Source organism: Perissodus microlepis, chromosome 6 (genome assembly GCF_051167445.1).
Source record: "Perissodus microlepis isolate ML-2025 ecotype Zambia chromosome 6, ASM5116744v1, whole genome shotgun sequence".
In the NCBI taxonomy this organism is placed as follows: Eukaryota; Metazoa; Chordata; class Actinopteri; order Cichliformes; family Cichlidae; genus Perissodus; species Perissodus microlepis.
In genome coordinates, this window is record NC_140466.1 from 9,983,722 (window position 1) to 10,011,275 (window position 27,554).

Here is a 27,554-nt window from a genome sequence, read left to right on the forward strand (position 1 = left end):
ACGCGGGGCCTGACTCACATCTCTAATGTGCAAACACAAACACTCCTTGGCTGAGACAGTAGAAAAAGGAGTACTGGCATTTCTTTCCTATCATGATGAATTTGTCCTTCAGTAAATCACATTAGTTTCATAGACTCTTTGGCACTTTGTAAAAATTCTTTCTCATAATATCTCAAAGAAACAAACCAGTGAAATGAGCAAATAACAGTTAAATATTACATTGTGAGAAATCGTAAGGGAGTGTCTTAGAAGAAGAGAACGAGTATAACAAAGGTGGAAAATGGAGGAGAGGGACAGTACTGTGCAAAAGTCCTCCGTTACCGTGCTTTTCTTTATAATTTGCTAGGAAATGGGAGATAGGTGCAGCAATTTATTGAAGCGGGTTCCTTTTTATGTTTTTCTATCCAGGTGTACGATTACTGAATATGCAGTGTGTTTGGGATCATTATCATGCAGAAAAATTAGGCCAGCCAATCAGAATTCAGCCTCAAAAGTTAAGCAAAGATTTTGGATCAATATCTGACAAAATACTTTGGCAGTATGTTGTCATAATTCATAATTTCTTAAGGGCGTGACTTTCAGACACTGTTAATCTACAGTGGACATGTTTTTGGCCTTGCTTTTGGCCTCCATTTGTCAAATTCCCTCTCATATTTTAAGGCCACACTGCACACCTTACAGAAATGAAGAGTTTTTGGCTGATAACTGATGCAAAAATACAACCCTATGTCTGCCAAACTGTGTTATTTTGGGTATTTTTCAAAACTTCAAGCAAAGAAATGGGGACAAATTATTTGTTCTTGTGACGGGCTGCTGGTAACAAAGTTACTGACAACTTTAAAGCACAGGAATGTCTGGCTCCTTGGAAAACAGAATATAAAAAAAGAGATCTTTCTCAAGACCTTTGTCCAGTCGAGTGTATTTAGTTTATAGTTTATATAAAAGTTGGTATGTCTGTGCATGTGTGGAAAAAGGAAGGTGAGTGAATAACAAATGCATAACTAAGACTAGACTGAACAATCACTTGAATGAGAAAACTTTGAGCTCAGATTGTAGAGTGCAGACACAAAGCTACAAAGTTTAAACTGACAAATATAACCAATTTTATACAGCTGCTTTGGCACCACAAAAACACATACATATATATATACATTTAATACTAACATGCTCAGTGCAAAAAGGCAAAATCCGAAGACAAAGTTAACAACTAGCTGTAAAACTTAGTAGGTCCTGCCACAGCTGATTCCCACCAGATGGCTACAAATATACAGAACAAGTGCTACTGTTACACCTGTTGGCTGGATGTACCATACAAATGCTCAGCTACAGTGTCAGCGCTTCATTCATAACTGTGCATAACTGGTTTTTGCTGTTCCCAAGTGCCCAAAAAGAAATGCTTTCTGGAAATGATTGTGATCGTGCAATGTTGATCTTTTATTACTGCCAAATTTCTAATTACAAAATATTAGCAGATTAAACAATTTAATCTTCCAACCAGATGATGGTAACTCCTGTAAACATTTATCCTTCCAGTTTTCCAAATAACCCCCACAGAGAAGCATTAAGCTAATGTTCAGATTTAATCAGCAGGGGAGAAAAAACAAATTGGATGTTGATGATCACGAGGAGCTCGAAATGTGTGAAATTTCAATAACTGAGATTGCGTGTTGGTATACTTTACCTTTGGCAATTTGGACATCATCTTTCGTAATCTTCCAGTCTACATTCAAGCCAACTGAGCCCCAGCTGACAAGTGTGAGCTCCAGACTCCTATTGGCCACAACAAGAGTTGGACAATGCAGCTCTAGTTTAGGAGGAAGCATTATAGTCACCTCCCCACGTGCAGACACCTGAACACACACAAGTAACATTTTAAAATCCAAACACACACATACACACACAAAGTTTCTTTCTTAAAAAAACCTCTTTGAACATACAAACAAAAATTCAGCCTGGATAAACAGAAGGTTTAAAATCCTGTTCTTTTTTCTCTCACCTTCTTATGTCCTGCCAAGGCCGTCAGACTGACCGTATAAGATCCTGGAAGTCCGTATTTGTGAGCTGATGTGGTGCTAACGGTTCCTGTGGTGTTGGCACGGGGTGAAAGGTCACCAAAGTCCCAGGACAGCGTCACAGGTGTGACAGAGGAGTTGGCGGTGAAAGTGACGTGGTTGTGAACGCTTTGCGGCTGGAGAGGAGTCAGCGAGACCGAGAACTCCACCACAAAGACTTCGCGAGCCAGAGCCCACCCACATTTCTGTGAATTAAAGGAACCCATATGAAGAAGAGCTGGTTTTGGTGTTAATACATACGCATTTAAATAAAATAATAAACATTTTTTCCCATTAATTGTTAAGATAACTGTGGTTTTCCTATTATTTCATAGTTCTGAATAAAATCTGATTATATATATAAACTGTTCCAACTTAAATAAGCCATTATTACATTTTTATTTGGAGCTTTAACTAACTTCTATTCCAGATTTCCTCTGCACAGCACTCTTCAGGATATAGGGAAGTCATTCAAACCACAGAGGGAAGTTGTTGTTTGGCTATTGAAATTTTACAGGAAATCCTGAATGTTGTATAATCAAATGAGGAAAGAGCAAAGAAAAGGAAAATGGATCTCCAAAACTTTACTTTTAATCGAGTGACGGCTGACTTGCAGAGAAAATATAAAAATGTACATAACGGAGCACCAGAGGTTATAAACCGAGTCTGACAGAGCAATAATCTTTACACAAACCTTCATCACATCGGGGTTCGTACAGGCAGCAGAACACTGAGACGTGCTGATATAGTTGGGGTCCGAGTTTTTGCTGCAGAGGCATTCGTGCTTCTCTCCTAAGCCCCCATACCGATGCGATTCATTGAAACACACACTGTGACACTGTTCCCGTGTCAAGTTTCGGAACGTGGAGTAGGAGAAGATGACAAGTTCACTTCGTCCCAGTCCTCCACTGTTGCTATCCTCAAGGCACGCAGCATACAGACCTGAAGTGGACAACACAGGTTTAAATCTCACAGGCTTATCAGAGATATCAGAGCATGCTCTGCCTTTATCATAAATAAAGGCAGCGATTTTTATCATAAATCTGCATAAAGTCTGCAAAATACTATACAATAATGTTTGTTGTTTTGTCTGAGGTAGAAAACCAAACGGACTAAGTATTTCACCTTTGTTGTATCTTCAGTTCATCGAGTTACTTTTCAAATATAAGTCCATGAACTATTTATTGTATGATGTATAAGCACTGAAAAGAGCAGGAAATGATTTCTGGTGAATTCATGTTTTCTTTTAACTTCACGAGATGATGAGTATATTTACCTGTATTTGTTTTCATATCACAGGTGGGCAGTCTGACATTGAGTAAAGGCTGATCTTGGAGGTCAAGGGGGTGGCTGCAGCGCAATTCATTTGAGCGTCGAACTTGCACCCCTTTTTGCTGGAGACAGCTGACAAATCGGAACAGCTTACAGTCACACTCAAAGGGGTTACTGCTTAGATCACTGGAGAAGAAACGGAGACAGACAAGGAGACCGAATCATTAACTGTTAAACATCTCAACAGTCACAAGGGTTGAGCACCGTGGTTGCCACTGCTAAACTGTCATCATGCGGGGATGACACATTTATAAACCATTAAAGCTGCATTAATATGTGCATAACCAACAAGTAGCCTCTCTCTAATAAATTAAGAACTCTCTCATTTATATTTGTGTGTCTGTGTCTGTTGAAAGCCTTTCTCAACCTCATTGTTGAGAAACAACAAACCTACAGATGACATGCCATCTCCTTAAAAAGGCTAGCTCATAATGTGTATGAGTGGTGTGTGTGTATTCAGCAGCTCAAATCATAATTACTGCTAATTATTGCCTGATGTGAATGTCTTATGGACTCTGTAATTTAGGAATCATCAGCCATCTCTTTATCTTTTTTTAATCACAGCAAGGGTTTTATCAAAGCAAGTAACCAATAAAAGTGACATTTCAGTTTGATTATTTAACAACACTTAGCCACTGCTTTCCTTTTCAGCAAACATCATATTTTAAATCTCTTATATGACTTAATGCTAGTTTCAAAGACATATTTAACATAGTTACACCTATAAATTTACAGAGCCAATGCTGATATCAGATGTCGGCCCAGTATTAACTGGACAGCTTGAGCTCAGCTTTTCTTTAGTGTTGATCTATTAGAGACAATTCTTGTATTCTATATTATATTTACGGATTTATATCCACATACTAGATATTACTACATGTGAGCATGTGCAGGCAGAACCACACATTTTGTATTCTGTTTGTTTTTTGTGAACTATTTTATGATTTCATTGAGATTTAACAGAAAATGGCGCTCAAGTGGGCAATGACCCCACAGGTAGAATTATTATCATTATAATAGATTTTATAATAATTATTCATATATATTTATTTTGTTTGCATTTATTTTATACACTGTGTATAAGTAAGGGGGATTTAGAGTAAAACATGTAATTATGACATATTTGCAGGAGCTGGATGGCCACAGGTAAACTTTCTCTACCTAAAGAGACACTCTGTCTTTGTAAGGGAGACAAAGCGTAACTGTTACTGTGTAACTGTTACTGTGTAACTGTTACTGTGTAACTGTGCTCCTTTAAGCCACTACAATGAGCATAATAAAAGGATCATGAAACACATGCTTAATGGTATTCAATCTGTGTTTTTATGCTTCAGTTTCTACAGAATAAGGGTATTTTTTAAAGACACGTGAGAAAGGGAAATGATGAAGAAGAATAAAAATAACAATACTGGCCATGACAGAAAAGAAAAAAGAAACACAGAAGAGACCAAAAGGAGAAGGAACTGAAAAGATGGCGCAAAAATAAATGCAGGAAAAGAAGAGAAGGCAGAAAGAGAAGGTTACGTAACATGTGCCCCTCATTTAGATTAGCCTGTTATTGATTAGTCTATTTACAAAGACTCTGCACAAGAAGAAAACTTTTCTTTTAATGTGTTGTGTTTAATATGTTGAAGTTTAATTACTAATGTAATCAAAACCTTCCATCCAGCTTTGGTTCATGTACTGTGTATGTGTCCCCTGCACAGGGGACACCTGCTTATTTCATAATGTGCCATCGGGTACTCACAGACATAAAGCTTACAGTATACAGTAAGTGTAATTACTTACATCTGAGTTAGATTACATAGGTCGTCACATATCCTTTCTTCAATGGTGGTGATTTGGTTGTTGCTCAAATCACTGATGGAAACAAAGAGACAAGTCAAATGTCAATATCTTAAAACAAGAAAAAAAAACAGAAAAGACTTTTTCCTTCACGTTTTCACTCATGTATACCAATTACTATCATTTTGGCAAGATTTATGTGACTAAAAATCTGACTAAAAATGACTAGATTGAACGATCACTTGACCTGACTAAAAATCCAACAAAAAGGTCATATAATGAATGAGTTTGTAAACCCTGTTTCTCCTACATCGTTACATTAAATTAGTTAAAGAAATTAATAACTAAAAGTGCTGAACACTGACTTTTGCTATTTTACTTTGTCTCATTTCCATCTGTCTGTATGGAAATGCGCTCTTCCTCCTCTTCATCTCTCTCCCTTCTTCTCGTTTCCTTCTCTACTCCTTTTCGCTCCCTCCCTCCCTACTCTATCCAGAAGGCTACATAATGGAGCCGTTGTGTGGTGGTTTTGGAAGGAACTGATGGAAACCATCAGTCCTCTCTCATCACACACACATACACACAAACATGTGCTTAAACGCCCATTCAATGGGTGGAAGAAGTAAGGTAATGGATGGAGGAAGGGGGAGACCGACAGATGGAGAGAGGGAGGTAGTGGGAGCCTGGAGCAGTAAGCTGTAATTGAAGTTAATCGTCCTGTGATTACTGTGTGTGTGTGTGTGTGTGTGTGTGTGTGTGTGTGTGTGTGTGTGTGTGTGTGTGCGCGCGCGCACGCGCGAGCGCTGTATACACTTCTTTTGGTGAACTTGCTCTCGTTTACCTTACTCCTGGGATTTCTGCCTACTTTAATCCAGACTAAACCAAGCTTTTGTCTTTACTGCTCTCTTTTCATCTTCCTCATACTTCTCTCTTCATAACATTGCGTTTGCCAGGTCAACATCTTTCCTGGACTTTCTACTCACAGGACTGACAGCAGGCCGCAGCAGAACAGTCCTCCGGGGAGAACATTGATCCTGTTCCCTTGAAGATGTCTGAAACATTGACATTTATTTAGCCTGATAAATTATAACATGTATCAGAGATGCAGTTACATAAAAAGATAAATTAGATTTAAGTTGAATTACACAATCACATAATGCAGTGTTTACTTACAGTTCTTGGAGGCCAGTGAGATGATGTAGCAGACTGGTATCAAGGGAGGAGATGTGGTTCTTGGACAGATCTCTGTGGGAACAAATATATCCATATTTAAAATGGGGGCAAGCTGACTAAATGCACACGCCTACACACAGAACTATTTACAATGCAATGTGAGTGCTCAAGGACTTGTAAATGAAATGCAATAATAGAAAAGCAACGGAAGGGAAATGCTTAGGTCATACATACACTGATGGAGATAAATGCAACCAGAAACATTTGGAGGTACTAAAGAATAACACAAGATGCTCCAGAACACAGGTTCTTTAGAGGATAAATCTTGGGTTTTTGTCATAACTTAAGCTAGAAAACTACTTGGATATATTTAGAAAAAGCCTAACGATCAGAAAGAAGAAAAACGCCTTCGCTGTGCATGCGGCCAGTCTTATCTAGAGGTAGAGACCAAGTCCAGTATGAAGAATTGAAACTGTCAAAGAAAAATGAGTAAAGAAGATTAAATATGAAAACTGGTTAATAAAATATGGATATTTAATAAGAAAACAAATAAATAAAGGAATTAACGGAAAAAGGAAAATAAAGCCCAAAATATTTATGTCACATTTTATAGATTAATTCATGCCTACATGTATTTTATATTATATCTGCTGCATAAAAGGGTTAATTTCTAAGTGACTGAGTAATCGGTAACTTTCAGTAAATGATGACTCAAATCCACAGTCCAGCTAACCTCATTAGCTCTGCAGTAAGCCACCACACAATGAGTGACCTATGATTGGCTGCACACCATTACCATTATGTTTTACGTAAGTACGAGTAGGAGGAGTCTGCACACCAAACTGTGTCTCAGCTAGCACACGTGCCAGACGTCCTCCTTGATTTGATCTATAAAACGGGTGGGCATACCTACCACCAACACAAACGCAACAGAATAATTCTTGATGCAAAGCAAAAAAGCCAATCTTAAACGGTGAAGTCTGCCTAATGCCAGTATATTTTTTTCTCTGTGGCCTCATTATCTAATCAGCAACTAATGACTCAAAATCATAAATGCTTTATCAGACTATTGCTTAATCTAAGGTGACGCCTCCTCCCACTGGCAAATGTTTTCCCCTTTTTTAAAGACAAATGCTCCTCCCTCAGGCCTTGTCATCACTTCTCATCGAAGTCGTCATTCAAAATATTTCAATGGCTCAATGGTCTCGCTGAGCCCCTAAAATAATATCTGCCAAATCTCCCCGCTTGCCTTACAAATGGTGTTCTTTTCTAATTCCATGTACTTATTTTGTAACACTGGTGTCCGGACAGAAGCCCAGATGCCAAAGATGTTGACATCAGCGGGGTCAACTTATTTGACTTCAGAAAGCATGATCAATAAAATAAGCATGTGTGCAATGACTGGAGGGCCTCTTTAAACCCAAGTCAAGGCCCAAATCATGCCTTGGGGGAAAAGAGGTTTTGAATTATCAAACAATATATGAAAAGTGATCTGGTTTTAGGCCTTCTGCAAGAATGAGAACATTCTTATTGATGTGAGACTGTTAGATCTGGGAGTTTCATAATTAATTGGATACATTTTTAAATACGGCAATGTGAAATAAAAGCCTGTTTTTAAGCTAAAACCATACCTCTCTTACATTCTTAGATTTATAGATTGGAACTGATAAGGAAGGAATTGCAATTTAGACCACTTCAAAACAACGCGTGTGATGCTGGTTTTTGTCTTTATATCTTTTTGTGTCTGTCAGGTCTCCCCTTCCACAAATTAGGCAAACCACTCACACATTTTCACACATTTTTCTCTCCTTTATTGCTGAAAAAAATGGAACAAGTGCTGACGAGGAGCCAGCAAGCCTAGTTGAGTGTAGCAATGTGAAATTTCCTAAATCAAGACATCTATTTCATAATTGCACAGATACAAATTTGCCAATCGTTTTCTCCTGTATTAACTATTTTATGATTTCCTTGTAAGTCCCTGGTACAAATGCACACTAGAATCTAACCAGTAATGTGTTTGTTAATCTGAAACTAATATACTGGTTAATAACATAAACAACTAATGAATTACAACCAAAAAATATTAGTAGCCCATTTTACAGCTAAAATGTGTTATAGCGCTCTAAAGGAAAAATGCACAACTGTGAAAGACGTAACCTAAAATATTTGTTTATTTTTTCTTATTTAACACTGATTCTCTAAAATCCTAAGCCTGATTTATTGATTAAACTGCAATGATAATAGTACAAATTCACATTTACTATACATTAAATACACACTGCTAGCAATACATTCTATAACTAAACCCTTGCATGCCACACTCTCTATACTGGAGCTCAAATTAGTGAGAAACCATCAGATAAATTACTAAGGAAATGAGAAAATTGGGTTGGTTAAGCAGTGGAGATGGGCTCAGTGAAGTGGCTTCAGTCTCCTTTGCATTCCTTCAAAGCAAAGGCACAGCTGCACGTGAGAACAGCGAGACAATCGGGAGAGAAAAAGACCAAGGAGCAGGAGACAAAAAGCCAGAGGCTGTAAGGGAACAGAAAGCACTGTAGCCTATAGGGATAAAATAAGAAGGTGCTGGACTGCAGGAAAGCTGTAAATTAAAACTCAAGAGGTTGAATCAGGGTGCTGATCGATATTTCTATTCCCAGCTGCTACGAATTCAGCAAATACAAATAAAAAACAAGACGATCTGCCGCAAGGGAAACTCGAATTGATATGTGCGGGACTGCGCTCCACTCTCTCACACTCTTTTCTGTGTGTGTGTGTGTGTGTGAACAGACCAGGACGCCGTTCCCAAAAGGAAACATCTGTACATTCCAGACAAGCTGTGTAAGAAAGATGGAAACAGAGAGAGAGAGAGAGAGCACTCTCCTCTGCTAAACCCATCAGAGGATGAACAGGACAGCAGAAATAAGCTCCGCCCACTAGCTGATCATTCACACATTAGACGGACGGTTCACCTTATGTAACGTGGTCGACATCCGTGCCACAGCAGGAGTGTGTGTGTAAAAATTTGCGTGTACGACATCTGAAAACTGTCTTTCACACCTTACGGGTAAGACCGCACAGACAAGAGCAGGTTAAATAGAGACAGTCTGTATGTGTGCTTAACATGACCATATAATGTGACCTTCAGCATGTCTATTAGCAACAGACTCCCGTTCTCAGCTACCTCTGGACACACATGGTTTTACTTACACATACGCAAACACACACATACACTTTAGGTATAGGCCTGTGCAGAAGCGCACACACACACACACACACACAGCACACATATGGTTCTGTTTTACTAACGGTGTGGCCAGTGATCTAACAACTCCTTATAAGGCCTGTCTGGTGCCACTTATTCTGAGTTGGAGGATGAGAGCGCACACAAAAACACACACACACACACACACACACACACACACACACACACACACACACACAGCCCTCATTGACTACACTGTGCTTGGGCAGAGGGAATGACACAGGAGGAGTGGGCATGTGCTCTGCAGACAATATGAATACAAGAAAGGAAAGATCTGAAGTGAAACAGAAAGGGATGGTTTTCTTTTTCTACTAAAGAAAACTGAAATCTGTTTGAATCTGTCTTTGTTCCATCTGTGGAGACTTGAGAACAAAAACAAAAGTCTTTAAAGCATAGTGATAAAAACTGGGTTTAAGTCAGATCATAGACAAACTGGTTTCTGCAGGCTTGTGGTGGTAATGTGGTCCAAGTCACTATGATTGAAGGCCAACGCTCCACTAACCCACTAAACACAGACTCCTCTGTGGTTGCTTTCATCTCACCTCAGCCTCCCTTTCCTCTGCTGCCCCCCCGATTTCTCCCCCCTTTTTGGTTCTGCTTCTTTGTTTATTCCTGAAGTCTGCACGAGTCAGATGAGAAGGGGAGCAGGACAAAAGCTGAGAAAGCAGTAAAAAACGATGGAGCTGGAGAAAAGGACAGGTGTGAAGTGGAAGCCAAGGGGAAGTTGGAGGTAGTAGCAGTGAGTGATACGGGCCAGGTGGGGAGAACAATCACCCCACTGTGGGCTGCTTCGTTTGAGAGCTGCCAGCCAGAACCTCATGCCTGCGACAAGGGGTGAGGAGGTGGGGGAGATCGGAGTAGTAGGGTACTTTCCCTACTGCAAGAAAAAAGGGAGCACGAAATTAACAGGAAAATGGGGCTGAGGACGTTTGGTCTAAAAAGCCCGACTTTCTACTTCACAGACTGGCTCGCCTTTCCTCTTTAGAACATTCTGTCCATTTTTCCAGCTGCTGCTGCCTGGGTTGTCTGGTGTCCAGCTGGCAAGTTAAGGGCAGCTGTGTGCAGCAGTTTAACACTCTTATTGAAAGAATGATACACTGACATACAAACAAACTCTTTGACATACTACCAATCCATGCAGGAAAAACAAAACTAATTGTTCTTTTCCTGGTAAATGAAAGTGAGTCAGTGCCACATATTACAAGTCATTAAATATGGGTTTAAAACAACAATGGGTCTCTCAAGCATCTAATACAACTGTGGTGAGACAATAAAAAGGAAAAAAAAACAATCAATGCTTCCAGTGAACCACTGAAAATTATGCATCATCTTGCAAAAGGCTGAAAAACCTATGTCTGTGAGTCTGACTGTTCTTTGTCTGTCTCTACAACCATTCATCCGGTCCACTTCAAGCTTGGCAGGTGTACTGCTGTGTGCAAGTGCAGTACTCAATTTGATGAGCTGTTCTCTTACTGTGGCTAAAAGTTGCTCTCTACCACTACTGACTGCTCCACTCTGTGTGTTGGCTGTTTGTTGTTTGTTTAGCTGTCTTTGTATACTAATTTTTTTAACGTCTGTGAGAAATACCCTAGCTTAATCCTAACTTTAGACATAAACCCAACTAACCCGTAACTCTCAAACTGTTCCTTGAAAACATAATTGCAACATTTCATTAACCTGATGGTTAAAACTCAGATGATTCTAAACGTCATCTGAGTTAGCTGGACCTCTCATATTTATTACTGCATTGTGTGCCATGTCTGTCCAGTTGGTATACTTATTCTCACTGAGAAAAGCTAAGAAATTGTGGTGGTTGATGTTATTTATGAGCTAAACATTGACTTTTAGCACGTTACAAGGTGGTTGCTAGGCAACCACATTTTAACTTTTGTGGATATAAATCAATACACATAAATGAAAGAATCATTTTATAAGGAGTGGGTGCATTAAGGCTTAAACAGGTAATTTTAGGGTCTTACAAGGTTTGCCTGACAAAAAGTGACGGCATCATAACATATCATGCATAATTCAATTTTTTGAAATTGAATTATGCATGATATTAGGGGTTATTGTAGTAACTCAAAAATGATACACTGTTTTTAAATGGTGTTATAGGTGCAAAAAATTCTAGGTAACCACAGGTGGCTGCTACGCAACAGAGTACATTGTATAATCTGATATAGATAAGAACCTTCAGGGACATAAGATCTACCGGTGTACCAAGCTTGGTTGCTCAACTTAATAATAATAATAATAATAATAATAATAATGTATAGTTTATTGATCCCCGTGGGGAAATTCTTCTCTGCATTTAACCCATTCACTCAGTAAAGTGAACTTCTGATGGTCTGAGATGAGTTCCTGGACAAAGAAACAAACAAAGCACAGACAGAGATTTTGCGTGTTATAGTACATTTTTTTCTTAGATTTCCAGTAACAACCAAAATTTCCATCTTCTGCATGTTGTAGGCACAATCAAACATATATTTATCAAGTGTATCCTTATAGCTGTCCTCTTCAAAACGGTAACTTTTACAACTGCCTTAATGTCATGTGTTTGGGGGGGGACATCTTTGAATTGTTGCTAACAAAGAATACCGAGTTACACTCAAAATCTTACAAGATGTTTGGAGATGATTGTGCTTTGAAACACAGTCTGTAAAGATCTCTGAAAACTTTGCAACAAATGCAAACAAATACTGCTTCTACTACTTCTCATCCTGTTATATTTCCATAAACTAGCCACACAACACAGTCATTTTGAACAAATGCTTCTGCCAAATAAAGATGTGTGACAAGTGTGATTAATTGAGTAATCATGAGCAATTATTTCTCCATCATCAACGTCAGCCTCGATCATATTAAGATATTAATCTCATATTTATCTATATTTAGTGATGCAGTGAAATAATTTTTCAAATGCAGCACCACGCAACATCAATTCATCATTTCTAATAACTGGTCCCAACAATTAGACATAAAAGCATAATGAACTTCTGCTTGTCCCCTTCACTCTAAGAAACATGTGTGGTGTCTGTTATATAAGCTGTGATGCTGAAAATGTTTTGTTGCTGACCTATAAGGCATTTTTCCATGCATATTTTCAGATGGTGGATTTTTTTATACAATTCTACTAAAGTTGAATTTGTAGCATTAAAGTGAAGAAGATGTGTGACTCATAAACAAATCCATGAAACCTCCAAAACGATTCACAAACTGCACAAACTGCGCCAGTGCACACTGGAGGTGACAAATCTCAATCTTTAGTGGTGGTATATGTACCTAAGCAGAGCATTTACTTGACCACAATCTACGTGTTTTCAGTTATATTCCTGTCTGCAAATGAAACAAACACATATGCTGGTTTGTTGTAACTGTGCCAAGTAAAGGTAACCCACAGACTGTATATAAAAGATGGATGCAGCCGCTATCATATCACAGACTGGTTAATGAATTTGCATTTTTAAGCCACGAGCTGAACGTGTTGTCTGTTATCTTGGTGTTTTGAAACTGATGATGAGCGAGGGGTTGATTTGACTAAAAAGGAACACTGTATGCTGACATAAGCCCACAACTTGCCAATCACAAGGTATATTGACCCTGCTTTATCATTCCTCTTGACTCTAATAGGGACCATAATTCATAAATTAAACATCCTACTGTATTTAATGAGACATGAGAATACTAAAACCACGCATACTCATCAGAAAAGTGTTATGTGAGGTCACAGAGTAGAGGAAATCAGACTTCTTATTGTGATCAGAGTAGTCACCTACTTCTGGCTATTACAAAACATTTAGGCACTTCCATAATGGTTTCATTTTTCAGACCTGGAAGCTAAATTCATGTCTTATATACAATCTCTAATTAATCTAAAACAGGGGAATCAGATTTTTCTTGTTCCATAATAAAACTTTCCCTACCTAGTTGCAGTTTTAAGGCATCATGCAGGTTGCATTTAGATTTTGATCATATGTCTGAGTGTACACATTTCAAGCACTGGGCTTAGTTCTCATGTATTGACAGCCTAAGGCAGGGGTGGGCAACCTGCGGCTCCGGAGCCGCATGCGGCTCTTTAGTCCTTCTAGTGCGGCTCCGCGTGGTTTGGGAAAATAAATTAGAAGTATTTAGCTGAAGTGTATTTTATTTATGTTAGTTATTTTTTTTAACTTGTAGTTCTAAATTGGAAGATTGTTGTGATATTGTAATATAAAAATAAAAATTTTATTTTATTATTTTTTCATCGCTCAAAATAAGCGTCACACTCGCGGAAGCCGGTGTACCCGCCGAAACGCTGTGCATTTATCGAGACTTTCAACCCCAGGTAGGCCAATTATGGATCTTTGGATCCACATTGTCAGCAGCTCCACCGTGAACTATGTTAAAAACAAACACCGCTCACGCCTCACAGATGGCAGCTTACAGTCCTGCGTAAAGATGAAAGTACAGCCCCATTGTAAACATATCACGGCAGACCCGACGATGTTTGCATGAACATGCTTTTCAGCATCTCTTTATTGACCACTTTTCACACACTGTTGCTGTACGCATACAGCCGGCTGTAGCTTTTCAGCTCACAGCCCGACACACACCAACAACAGCATAGATAGCACAGACGTTAAGGTGGCGAGGCGTGATTGCGGGTGCCACTCAGGTGCGTCCGCCTCCCCTGCAGCGGTGCTGCAGACCGCACCCGGCCACACACATTAACCTGGTAAAATACATATTTAGGCAGAATTTTGCAAATATCTATTTTTCTTTTTTTAGCAGCATAGTGCTTTTTTTTCCAATTATTTTTTAAAAGTCAGGTCAAGGCTCCAAAAGCCCAAAGGCGATATAAGGGTGGCGGCTCACAACAGTTTTTGTTTGCTGGATCATTTTAGTTCAGCTGGGTGTCTTTCCTTTTGTTATATTTCTTTAAGAGTTCAAAATGTGTTAATTACATAAATAAAATGTAATTTTCTCTGTAGCACTTCATGGATTTCATAAGAAACACATGGAGTGTACATGGAGTTGTAGAGACCAGCATTTTTGTTTAATTTATCTTGTTTGTAAAATCTGGAAGCACCACATAAACTGATGCAACAAGTGAAAAGGGAATGGTGGGAACAAAAGAGAACACAAAAGATGAAGTCTGTCACCTCCAAAACCATAGAGACAAGCAGAGCTTCAGCAGCCCTGACAACAGAGGCTGGCTGCCAGCACAATCTGTGGTGAAGATGATGACTACTTCAGCTGAGTCCTCCACACCATCATCTGGCAGCCCTTCATCCTTTATCTTCTGACTGGTCTCTGTTACTGTGCTCTCTGCTTGTTGAATCAGTTTCAGGTTCATTGGCATGAAATCAACAGAGTGCTCAACACTGTGCTCACAAATGACACAATGCTTTTGGTTTATTTTCTTTTTCTTATGTCTCTGTTTTAGTTTCATTTTCCTTCAGTAATTTTGATGAGGTTGCATTGAAAAATAAAAAAACAACTCGAAGGACAACTCATATTTCTTAACTAAAAAATGCAAATTGGCTTGTTGTGAATTTTAATCATGTCCTTGGATTGAATGTAAATGAACCACTGTGCTGATTAGCATTTCATTACAGTTCTGGCAGGTTTGTAATCCCAAGTTTAGAGGCCAACAATTCATTTTTCAATTTTCAGCCTCATAGGCCCTTATTAACATTTAGCCCATGGATTGCAGCGTGTTATTCTGGGATGTCTTGAAGTCTTTGACTCTCTGCAGCATAGGCTACACAAACAGGATGTGTTTCTGCAATTCTCTCATAAACACACAAAGACATGCACAAGCAACAGCGATCATTATGCATGAGCTACACACGTAAACACTCGCGTTTTGGCTGTTTATATCTAAAAGCAGGGAACAAAATCCAATTATTGCAGTCTTTTTTTTAATGGGGTAACAGGAGGGAGAAAAGTCTGCTTTTTAACTGGGGTAAAAGATAAATGTTTCCTATGTGATCAACACCTGCATTTTTCACTCTAGAAATGTAACTCAAAAAAGCACCTAGTTTATAAATTAAAGATATAATCTATACACGTACCCCTTTAGTCATTTTATATTCATTTTCCATCCTTCAATTTTCACATTAAAATTCAATGCAGATGTTACTATATTGCTGAGGTAGAGTGTGCTTCTCTTAAAGAATACATGAGTCAGTCTTTGTAACTGAAAGGTTTTGCCAAAGTGAATCCATCCATCTCCTCTGATTGGAAAAATAGTGAATGAATCCCTAATCCAGCCCTAATGTAAAAACAAAAAAACAAAAACTTGAAGCATGTCTTCATAAGACATTATGACATTATGCATTAGCCATACGATGAGCATACAGCATGTTATGATAAATTACTTTAATTAAGAAGTCATGCTTTGATTATCAAGGGTATTCTAGTGAATTGGAACACTTAATGCATTTTTTGCCCTTTCCCCCAGTAATCTCTAACATGCAGTCTCTGTTCTGTGTGCAATTGTTGCTGAGAGTAGCTAGGTGTGTGTCTTTTGTGCAGCAAGACATTTTCATTTTTCTGCATTTTACACATCTTGAATGCCCCTGCTGATTTGATAAGTATTAATTGATTGGTATTAATTATGCTGCAAATCAAAAATAAATAACACTTGTTCTACATGAACACTGTCCTCTGTCCATCTGTACAAATCAAAAGTGCATTTATTTCTGCATTTCCTGAGACAGTCAGAGCTACACAAGTCCTAACTTCATTCATTCATTCATTCATTTACACACACATATATATACATATATATATATATATATATATATATATATATATATATATATATATATATATATACATATATATATATATATATATATATATATATATATATATATATATATATATATATATATATATATATGTATATATATGTATATGTGTGTGTGTGTGTGTGTGTGTGTGTGTTAGGGGTGCAACAATACACAAAATTCACGGTTCGGTTCAATACATTGGTGTCACGGTTTGATATTTTTTCGATACAAAAAAATGTTCATGCTTTTTTAATTTGTCATTTATTAAAATTATAAATATATATTTTAACTCAAAGGTACAGTTTTTAAATTTAATGTTGCTGAAAAAACAAAGTAATAAAAAAATAAATCTATCTGATTGAGAAATCACTCATCTTTGGAAAAGAGAGTTTATTACAGAGAAATGGCTCTTTCCAAAATAAAAGCTATACTATAAGCTTCTTCTGGTGTATACTCTCAGCAGCATATTAAACATATCAGGTCCCCATAAGGAGAATCATGTGCTAACGGCTGTCTAAATGACTCGGTAAAGTTTGTAGCATGCGTGCTTGTTGTTTTTGTCTGCTTTCACTTGTCTTTGCACTAGGATGATGTCGGAGTAAATGTGCAGTCATATTCGTTGTGTTCCCACTAGTGCTGTCAGCGTTAATCTGAAATGACGTTAACGCCACAACACGTCACACACATTTTGTATTGTTCGATACATATGCGTACCGAACCGAAAGCACAAACCTCCTTACAATTGCTCTGGTCACTAACAGATTCCCATGGTCATGCACAGAAGATGCAAACTACGCTTACATGACAGCAAGGCTCGCAAAATTTCAAAATCTCTGGTAGCCCTTCGGGCAGGCATTCTTCAGTTTTTGGTAGCCCAAAATAAATTTAAGTAGCCCGAATAAAAAAGAAATCAATTTTTTTATGTTTTGTTTCCGTTACAATATTATACATTAAAGTATAATATTGCAACAGAAACAAAAATTAATCAAAAAAAATTGTTAAAATGCAAATCACAACAACTGTATAAAAATTACAACCATCAACTCAAATACTTGGTTCAAATTGAACAGAAATTTCTATGAAGAATTTCTTGTAAGAACTGTGTAGAACATGAATCAGTCTGTGTCAGATCCTGAATCTGAAATTTCCAATGAAGTCACAGGTAAGAGGCAAGTGGAACCAAGATCTAGGCCATTTGCTTTTTGAAGTTTGCAAAGACTGCTAAATTTTGCCAATGGTAGTTCACTCTTTCCAATATAGCACGCTGTTCTAAACAGCTTTTTCAGGAGTTCTTGTTGTGCTTGATTTATTTTTAGTATTTTTTTTGCAATTGCTGTTTGTTCTGGGAAAGATACTGCAGACTGGGCAATAATGCATTTCTCATGGGTTCTGATGGGGTCTTTCTTAAAATTACTGGTCCCAGTAACAAAGGCGCTTGTCGACTCAGAAATCAAATGAAACTCACAACACGCCTGGCAGAACATCATGTTATTTAGCTTGTCATATTCCAGCCACAGAAATTCTTTTGTCCATGAAACCAAAAAAGCTGCGCTTTCTTTTGGCCTCATAGTCTGATTTGTCATAACGTTTCCGTTTTGTGGTAGGCTTTTCTTTGGCTGCCCCTTCTTCACCCTGACCTGTCTTATTTGGCTGAGCAGAACTAAAATACCAGCGTAAATCCTGCTGCTTTTACACACGTACTTACATAACGGTCAGCGATTCTTTGCGCACTCAACCTCTCACATGTTTAAGCTTGCTGCGAGAGATTTCACTTGTCGCGTTTGAATAGTAAGCTAATGAGTGATAAGACGATGTCAGAGGAATTGGTGCGCAATTAATCGTCACTCACCAATCAGTGCTGCTGCTCTCTGCACACCGTTCGCGCAATTGCAAAATGAAAGTGAAAGCAAAAAACAAGCGCAAATTCAAACGCGATTTCAATATGTCACATATTGACAGTGGCTCATCGATGCCAATGACATAATTACTCAACTACATTGGCGAAAGAATGCAAAAGCATAGACATATATTTTCCTTCCTATGATAGCCCGACGGGCAGGGCTGAGTTAGATTTTGGTAGCCCGACTGGAAAAATCGCTAGCCCCGGGACGTCGGGCTAGCGATTTTGCGAGCCCTGGACAGACTCTATTTGTTTAGCTTTTTAAATGTTTACTATGCAAACCATAAGCAGAAAATGTTTGCCTTCAAAATAAAAGCTGTGCCTTTTGAATTATGGTTTTTCAAAATGCACAAATTTTACTGTTTTCAGTTTGCGTTGCACTTCTTTAAGTTTTACTATTTAGGAGTTTTTGCAGATAGGCTGACATGCTCCCTGTAAACTATGGGCAACTGCAGCAATCTGCTAGTGACCAAAGCAATAACAAAGAGATTTCTGGTACAGCACCCACTTTGCAACTTTTGTCACCAACCAACAGGCAGCAACCTTCATAACTACTCATCAACCAATTGGGGAGTAACCGTTTTCCTCCTCCTGTGTGACTGAGGTCTGAGAAACTATGCATGCTCCTAAATGGTTACAAAAGCATACTTTGACAAGTTCTGATAAACTAGTCAAACCAAATAAGACAACTGTACAAATTATACCTGTGCTCACTCTGCTAAGGGCACCAGTGTGAGATTGAAGGTAATTTACTAACACCACTCCACTATTTAGAAGCAACTGCAAAAGTGCAAAAACAAGTGAAAGGACCTTAGAGAAAAGGTCACACATACAGCCTTTTCTCTGCACTATTTGTTAGATTGGCAAAAAAAAGTGTGGCAGTTTAAAAAAAACAACAAAAAAAAACAGGAGGGCTGTGAAAATAAAGTGCAGAAGAAGACCCAGACAGACTGGATTTGAGACACAGCAGCACGTATCACTCTGGGAAATAGGAATTACCAGATTCAACTAAGTTACCATTCAAAACAGAATCACTGAGTGTGCTGTACGTGCAGAGAGGGAGTAATGTGACAGAAACGATGAATAAGATGAAAAATTGGTAGCAAGGAAAAAAAGCAGCTTCAGAGTGAGTCATTATGACCCGAGTGCATTCAAGTCTAGATAAGCGTGATAGAAGTTTGTGTGAAGAATGCAAGTGTGAGAACTCCAGGAAGACTAGAGGTATGAACATCAAACTCTGGCTATTTTTTCTTTTCTTAATTTACAGGTGAGCAAGGATGCACTGATGCAATCACAATTCTGGATGCAACTTAAAGAAATCACCCCAAAAAATTTTAACAGAAGGATAAAGTGTGCTGGATAAAGATCCAAGCATGCCAGCAACCTACTGAAACAATATTCTCTTAAGAAGATAATGAAATAATAATTTTGATCCTTGTGAAGGATCACAGATACGGTTACATGAATACACTGAAGGCTTGGGAAAAGGAAAGTTTTACCACAGCTATTGCAGAAATTATTCCATGCCCAGATGATGTCCAATTTAATAACAAACTACATATTAAGCCACAAGTGTGTTTACAAGAACTTTCTCTCTTGCCCATTTTTAACTGTACATCTGTTCTGTTTTTTAATAATTTAAGACCAACAAATGTATTTTTCTAGAATATTATTGCTATTGTTTCTTTACGATAAACACCACCATCTTTAATGCTTTTTAGTATTTAAATATTTCTTGGGAACACTGTAAATCCTGAGTGCAGTATAACTTTAAAGAACACTAGTGCCATTTTTTCCCCTTTTTTTTTAGCATAGTTATTTCTATCAACCCCAGTCTGCATATTAACAACCACGATCGGTGTGACTGATGTGACGGAACATCTCATTTACTTGTTTAGAGGGATTTTGAAGATTAAAATGAACTCTTTCAGGAAACAGTTTGTGGTGTGAGACTGCTGTTAAAATAGTTATCTCAATTAACTTGATTTATGAGTAGTGTAATGGAATATATAATTTATTTATAACTGAAAAGTATTTAAAAATTAAGAACTTATGTCTTCTCAAAAGAAGAAAATTGTGACTATTAAGTAAAAACTGTATTGTGTTCTTTGTGTTACGCTGTTACTTCCTAGTCTGCATGTGTGCATTCTTTTCCAGGCTTTTTTCTCTGTGAACACAACACATCTGGCCGACGTTTTGCTGGATAAATTGCAGTCAACTATGTGAATGATGCCCACATGTGTATAAATAAGCCTTTGAGTATGACAGAGCAGTGTATTTTGGTGGGAACTTGTGAGAGAAAAAAGGCTTGCAGTACTACAAACTAACATTTTAAGGTGCTTCTTGATTAGTCGCAATCAGTCCGTGCAGTAACATTCCCTCCTCAAGTACACTTTCACTATCATCCACAGGACATTTGTATTATTGTATTTACTTTGCGATATAAAGCGCCTTGAGGTGACTGCTCCTGGGAATTGGTGCTTCATTGATCATCAACTGAGGTGACTTGAACTGAAGTCGTATAGAGTAAAATGTCGCCTTAGGAGAAGAGCAGGCCGTTTAATAATCAAAAGTTCAGTGGTTTGATCTTGAGCTCTTCAATCCTGCATGTCAAAGTGTCCTTGGAGTAAAAGGAACTTCAATTGTCCCTGATGCAATACAGTGTGCATGTGTGTGGGAGGGTAAGTATGTACTGTAAAAGCACTTTGAGAGGTCAAAAAGTCTAGAAAAGGTACATAAAAATGCTAGCCTATTCACTATGTTGATACAGTTTTTACAGCTACTTTTACTATGCAGACTTTCCTAATGCTGTTTTGTTTTGGGTGCACATATGACTCTCCACACAATCTTTTCCATTTGCAAAACTCATGTTATTCAGATGTGAGATAAAAGAATGACAAGGATATTTTTGAAGAGTCAGATGGTACCAAGAAGCCTTTTTTATGTTAAATTATGTTTTGTTTTGTTTCTTTCTTTCTTTCTTCTCCAGCCTGCCGCCACTCCACTAAGTTAATGATAAACCAAGACATTTCTGGCACCCCTGGTTGAAAAGTACTGAGTGCATGAAGGCTGAGACAAGCTACACACTTGTTTCTTTCTGCTGCTATGAAACATTAAAAGCAAGGTATCGTTAATTGCGAGCGCTGATAATTTCATTCGCCAATTTAAGAATCGTTAAGGATTTGGCACCCATCATACATTTCTTTGAGTTAAGCAACCTTTATTCTGAGTTTTTTCAGCTAAAGACATGGGCAGGCAGTGAAAGGAAGGATGGGAGCTGGCTCTTCTCTCCCTGGTTCTTTCCTCATTCTCTTATTTATAACTGCCTGGAATGTCTGCACTTCTGTTAGTGATGTCATCAGTTACTTTTGCCATGGTAACACAACAAAATCTCCCCTGCATATGGTCAGTACATTCAATATTTTCCACTTTATTAAAGTCACTCAGTGTGTGTGTGTGTGTGTGTGTGTGTGTGCGTGCGCGCATGCAGGTGGTTGTAAGACCGATAACCACCTTTGGATCTGGAGATGAGGGCAGAAAGGCAATGCAGGAGACAGTGAGAGAATTTTTGATTTTATAGTCTCACCTGTTCAAAAGCTGTCTTGAAGCCCCAAGACCCATACACAGCCAACACAACCAGAAAATAAAGTAGTTTAAAAACATATCGGCCTGCCTGCAGTGGGGCTGTGTGTGTATGTGCATCTTGCTGTCATGGCAATACCACAAAATCCTCCTTGGCAGAATAGATAGGAGAAGGTATGCATGACCACAAGTGTGTTTAAATTTCAAACAAACGATGCTACTGCCTAAAACACAGTCTGTAACGATGCTGAAGAACTGAAGAGCTACTTTACATGTTACATGGCCCGAATAATAACTACGTTCTTTGTTTGGTGCGCTGTGGTACCGTTCTTCAATGACAATGCCAGTGCGTGGAGCCTACAGCTATAGCTACAAACATCAGTGCACAGCATTTATTGCAGCGGAAACTGAAAAGCAAAGTTAACGGAAAGTATTTTGTGCTTACTGGAGTGCAAGTACGACCTAACGATGTCAAAAAGTATTGCATACCCACACAGTATGGTCAAAAGAGCCAAACGTTAGTCTTCTCTCGTGTGCCTGTAACACTATTTGTTTTTATAAACACTATTAAAAACTACTGCTGTTTTTTGTTTCGTTTTTTTAATAAAGGCAAGCTTATATTACTGTCTGATCAAGCTATTTACAGAAACAACACACACACAAAAACTTACAGTACTGAAAACATTTCTAGTTCACTTTCTCTGCCTTATGTCCCGGGACTCGTACAGCAATGTGATGATGTGCGTCCCAAGAATATTCAAACAAAACAACGGCACTTAAAAAAACTTAGTTTCATTTTACAAGTATGTCCCAGAACTGCAAAACTCTCTGTATGAAGTGTTAAGAGATTTTATTATGTGTGTGGGTTGGAGCAGATGGACTGATGTGTAACAGGAATGCTTTTCTCCAACTGCACTCTGCCGTATGTTAAAATATTTCACAGCCACTGGATGTTTTTTTTTTTCCACCAAGGGTGTGTCTAGAACATTTAGATTTGGGGCCAGATAGGGGCATAGACAGAATGGAGAGGAGCTGGTGTTTAATGGATGTGAAATGAGTTTTATTAAAGTCTCGGTGTAGCTGACGTATTTTTGCTTCAGTTATTTTGCAGTAATGTGACACATTAGAAAGGACTGGAGAAGGCAAGGAGAAAAGAATTGGTGGCAAAAAAAGCTCTTTCCTAGCAATTTCTTCAAATGGAAATGTGGTATTTTTACTGAAAGAAAAGTAGAAATTAAACAGGGAAAAGGCACAAAATCCATTTAGACCTACAGCATGTGTTTAGGGTAGCATCCCTACACCCATAGCTTGATCACAGAGACTTTTCCTGCATCTCTCTCTCACAAAGCAGAGAAGTTGTGAATGCTCTCTAAAGCCAGCCACAGTTAAATTAAATTTCATGGTGAGACACTACAGCATTACACTGGGTCCTATCCAGTTTTCCCACAGCTAAATAATGTTAATAAATGTGCACCGACAGAAAAGTGGATGCACAGTTATGCAAAGAGGACTAAGGACAATATTACTAAAGAGTAAAATAAATAAATAAAAACACGCTTGCTCCGTTATCTACTAATCATTTACAGCATCGCTCCTTGTAGATGACTAAAGGACAGTCATTTACTGTGAGCGCTGAGTTCACATCTATTCAAGCTCAAATCTGTAGTCGGCTCCTCCAAGGTATCACATTCACATACAACAGTGACAATAAACTAGCCTGACACCGCTTTAAGACAGACAAATCATTCACTGCCTATTCATTTTTGTGGTGGTTATTTGCTCCAAGGCTACATTTTTAAGTCTGGTAATAGTCTCTTAAATAGAAAAGCTATTTATTTCTAATATAAAAAAAAAGACCTGCTCTGCATGCTGTAGAGATTCACAGTAGCCTTACTGACTCTTCTCTGCATCTACTAAAAGATGTTAAAAGGACAAAGATGATTTTAACAGAGCTAACAATCCAGACCTGAACTGTCATCTCTCTGCCTCAGACAGACCAAAGGCCATTATTCAGAAATCGCTGCAAGTAAATGACCTTTTTTATTCTTTAAAGTTCAGCCTGCAGCATTATTAAATGAACACTACCAAGTTCTCCAGCTGAATGTCTCAGCCTTCTGTGAAATCAGATTTAACTTTGAGTAAAATATTTGCTATCAACCACATGTGTCTGCCTATTGAGTAGGACACAAGTAGCTAAATTAGTAAGGACAGTTAAGTTCACAGCCAGCCGCCTTTACGTATGACTTCCGCTGGTACAGTAGGGTTAAGGAGGTTTATCTACTTTGATGCAATTAATGCTCCAACAAATTCCAACATGAGACATTAACATTCAGATAAATCACAGACAGGCAGTGCGGCAGAGTCTGTCTCTAATTTATCTGTCTCTAAACAAGCCACTTTTCTTCTTTTATGCAAACATTACCACTAAAGGTCAGGTGATAATAGGGGATCCAACTAAAAAGTAGAAGCCCTCTATACAACAAATACAATCAGTGTACCTCCAGAGTTTTATTTACTTATAAAACTCTGTGTAAACACAATTATAGCGCTCATTTTGTGTCCTAAAGCAAGACCTGGCCAATACAGAGTGCACTGATTATGTGCCTGGTATTTATAGTAAAGTCTTAAGTTAAACACTGTAAAGAAAGGTAGTTTCAGTAAAAATAAATAATGAATAACATATGGCTTCCATCGCACAGAACAGAATGTTCTGCTGCAGCTACACCAGAGGCTCGAGTCTGATCTGCTCCACCTTTGGTTTCTGGTCACCAACTTATTAATCCCAACAAACGGGAAAAAAAAGATGCGCGCACGCAGAAGCACGCACACACACACACACAGTCACCAGCAGTCAGTCCTACTTTTGACATAAAAAGTAAACAAAAATTGTATAAATTATTATTATTCTCATTATTGTCTGATTGCCTCCACATAGTATTTATTTTTCAATCAGTTTTGGCTGTGTTTGTGTTTTTACTACACTGGTGCACCCTGAAGACCATCAAAGCCAACTTAATCAAATCTCCACATCTGCCAGCGCGCTTATACGTTCAGGACGCCACAATTTATTCATGTTTAATCTGCCAATTACTGTATCGATTACTTGGACAATTACAAATGCTAATACCATAAATATTTTCATGACGTACCAAGGGGGGAAACAAACAAACAACAGAAACTTAAAGCCAAAAGCGGTAGTTAACAGGATTTTTTCCACCAACAGCCCCAAACAAAGGAAATTACACATTTCCACTGAGTTTAATAAGCAGAAGAGACACAAACGCTCACATTTTAAAAGTTTTGTTTCACAACCATTAAGTCTGACTATTTTCCAATCAGCTGATCTAATTGATAAAACATTTGACCCCTTTAATTACTACAGAACAGCAGCATAAACAATAAATCAAAAACTATTAGCTGTTAGGAATAATGGGGTACACGCATATGGGGATATAACAAGCGGGCTGATAGACAAGAACCCCAGATGAATTAAACTTTTACGTGTGTTACGCTTGTTTTCCGGGGTGATAAGTTTGGTCAAACTAGGTGAAAAACTCTCCACTGTGCATTCATATCATGTGCAGCCTGTTTTGGTTTCTTTACTTACAACACATTGGTGGCCAACGGGATCTCTTCCGCCGCAGGGGCCCTTTCCAACCCGATGTTGGAGCAGTTGACGACGCAGGACTGCTGGGGCCCCAGTGGACAGCTGCAGTTAACGGGACAGGGACTGCAGCTCTTGCCGCCGTCCGCCTGCGCCGCGGAGCCCCATACTTCCAAGCAGCAGAGCGCCACAAGCAGACTGGAAAAGAAACTAAACCTCGGGAGGCAGACGCCATGTTTTCGCTTGGATAAAGTCTGTCCATTTCCACAAGGCATAGCTCACTCACATCTCATCGCCTCTGATGGTGTAAGTCCTCACAGTCTGGGAAGGAACAAAATGCACGGAACAAAAGCAAAAACACGCGCGTCCTTTTTCCACGGCTTTCATATAAGGAGACAAAAACAGAAGAAGTCATTAACTTTTTCACACCGTTATCTGTCTTTGTTTTCCCAGCGTTGTTTTTCTTCTCCTCGTATCCCCTTCCCCTGAAAATGTAACGGAGCTTTTCCAGAATCCTTTGAGGAGAAAAAAGTTTTGGAGAACTTCCTCCCTCCCCCTTTTTCCATATCATGCAGTTCCACGAGCCGCCACTGTGACCTGGCGAATAGCCTGCTTTTCCTTCTCAGTTGAATGAATACAATGTTAGACTGATTACCCCTTTAAAAAAAGGTAAACATTTAAAGTGAAAGTTACTGAATAAAACAGCTAGAAAATGGCATATACAGTTTTTTTTCAAGTTGCCAAAATAATCGATTGAAATAAACACAGTTTTGAAGTTCATATGTAACCAGGCCTCAGATTTCTGGTATTTTTTCCTCTGATGAGGGTTACTCCTTGTTAGAGGGCCTGGGTAAAAGATTCATGGGTATTCTCCTTTTGTTTTTCCTGATAAAGTAAAAAGTCGACTGCTTCTTCACTTGCCCAACTGGCAACACAGCTTCGATCAACCCTTCATTCAAAAAAGTTGAGATGCTGTGCAAAAGGTAAAGCAGAATGCAGCCACTTTAAAACCTACATTTGGTTAAAATTAGTAGAAAGAAAGCATAGGAAACGCTGCGAGTAGGAAATGTTATTGATTCTGTTATCGGTTTTTGAGGGGAGAATATATGGTCATTTTAAATTTGACGCAAGCAAAACATTTTAAAACATTTGAGACAGAGGTAAATTAATGAATAAAGAAAGAAAGAAATGAAAAGTCAGTACCACCTTCTTTGTGGGCATTTAAAAAAGAACCTTCTAGAGCAGAGCTGGACTGGCCATCGGGCATACCGGGCATTTGGCCGGTGGGCCATAGTGATTTTTCGTTTTAATGTTTGTTTTTGTAACGGTATAAACAATGAAAGGTGGTGGATTGGCCAATTGGTCGTGATCGACTCTGGGCTTACAAAACACTCGTAGGTGAAAAGGAAACGATTTGTCCCCTACTTCAGCTAGAATGAAAAAAAGACACAAAGCTGGACTTATTCTGCGTCTTTACGCTGCACAGCTGCCTCTTCTTCTCTCCCCTGTTGCTACTTCAATCATGAAACTGATCAATGATCAGCTGATCGGGTTTTCTGTCTCGCCCCGTCTCTCTTGTTTGTTTATCGCCCAGAAAGAGGAAACCAGCGGATGTCACGCTAAACAGCAGCAGCACGTTTAAGCTTGATAAGCTGTTGTTACTTCAAATACCTGGGCCGATTTTTTGTCCCAGTCCAGTCCTGTTCTAGAGAGTCCTTCAGAAGTAAACACGGAAGCAGTTTAAACTCTGTGAAAGACTGCATGGACAAGCTGAAAACGGTTTTCATCACCTGTAGTAGATGATATCATTGACAGATCAAAAGTATCAGAACAAAAGTGCATGCAAAGGACAAGGCCCACAAGAAATACTGAATCACCTTACACTCATAAACAGGCACAATCAATATACCAGCTCAGAAATGTTTCTGAAAGCTGTTGTGGGCCTGCGATATATATGTGAAGGACTGAGGCCAAGTGAGAAATTGTCCTGTTATTTATTTAATTGCTGTAAGTTCACCCCATGCACCTGGCATGTGGAGGCCTGATTATTGCCAAATAAGGCAGGCTCAGAAGCAATATAACATAA

The 27,554-nt window shown here is 38.6% G+C and overlaps 1 protein-coding gene across 2 annotated transcripts in view; it reads right to left on the reverse strand.

Moving 5' to 3' along the window:
* The window catches only part of pkd1a (polycystic kidney disease 1a), a 74,190-nt gene extending 48,131 nt beyond the window's left edge, over positions 1–26,059 (reverse strand). For both annotated transcript variants that reach the window (XM_084930641.1, XM_084930639.1), the window contains exons 1-8: positions 25,472–26,059; positions 6,342–6,413; positions 6,152–6,220; positions 5,172–5,243; positions 3,328–3,509; positions 2,746–2,993; positions 1,997–2,257; positions 1,682–1,850 (exon numbers count right to left, since the gene is read on the reverse strand). In XM_084930641.1, coding sequence (XP_084786767.1) covers positions 1,682–1,850; positions 1,997–2,257; positions 2,746–2,993; positions 3,328–3,509; positions 5,172–5,243; positions 6,152–6,220; positions 6,342–6,413; positions 25,472–25,743 — 1,345 coding nt within the window. In that variant the 5' untranslated portion in view covers positions 25,744–26,059. The remainder of the gene's footprint in view (positions 1–1,681; positions 1,851–1,996; positions 2,258–2,745; positions 2,994–3,327; positions 3,510–5,171; positions 5,244–6,151; positions 6,221–6,341; positions 6,414–25,471) is intronic.
* Between the last annotated feature and the right edge of the window lie 1,495 nt (positions 26,060–27,554).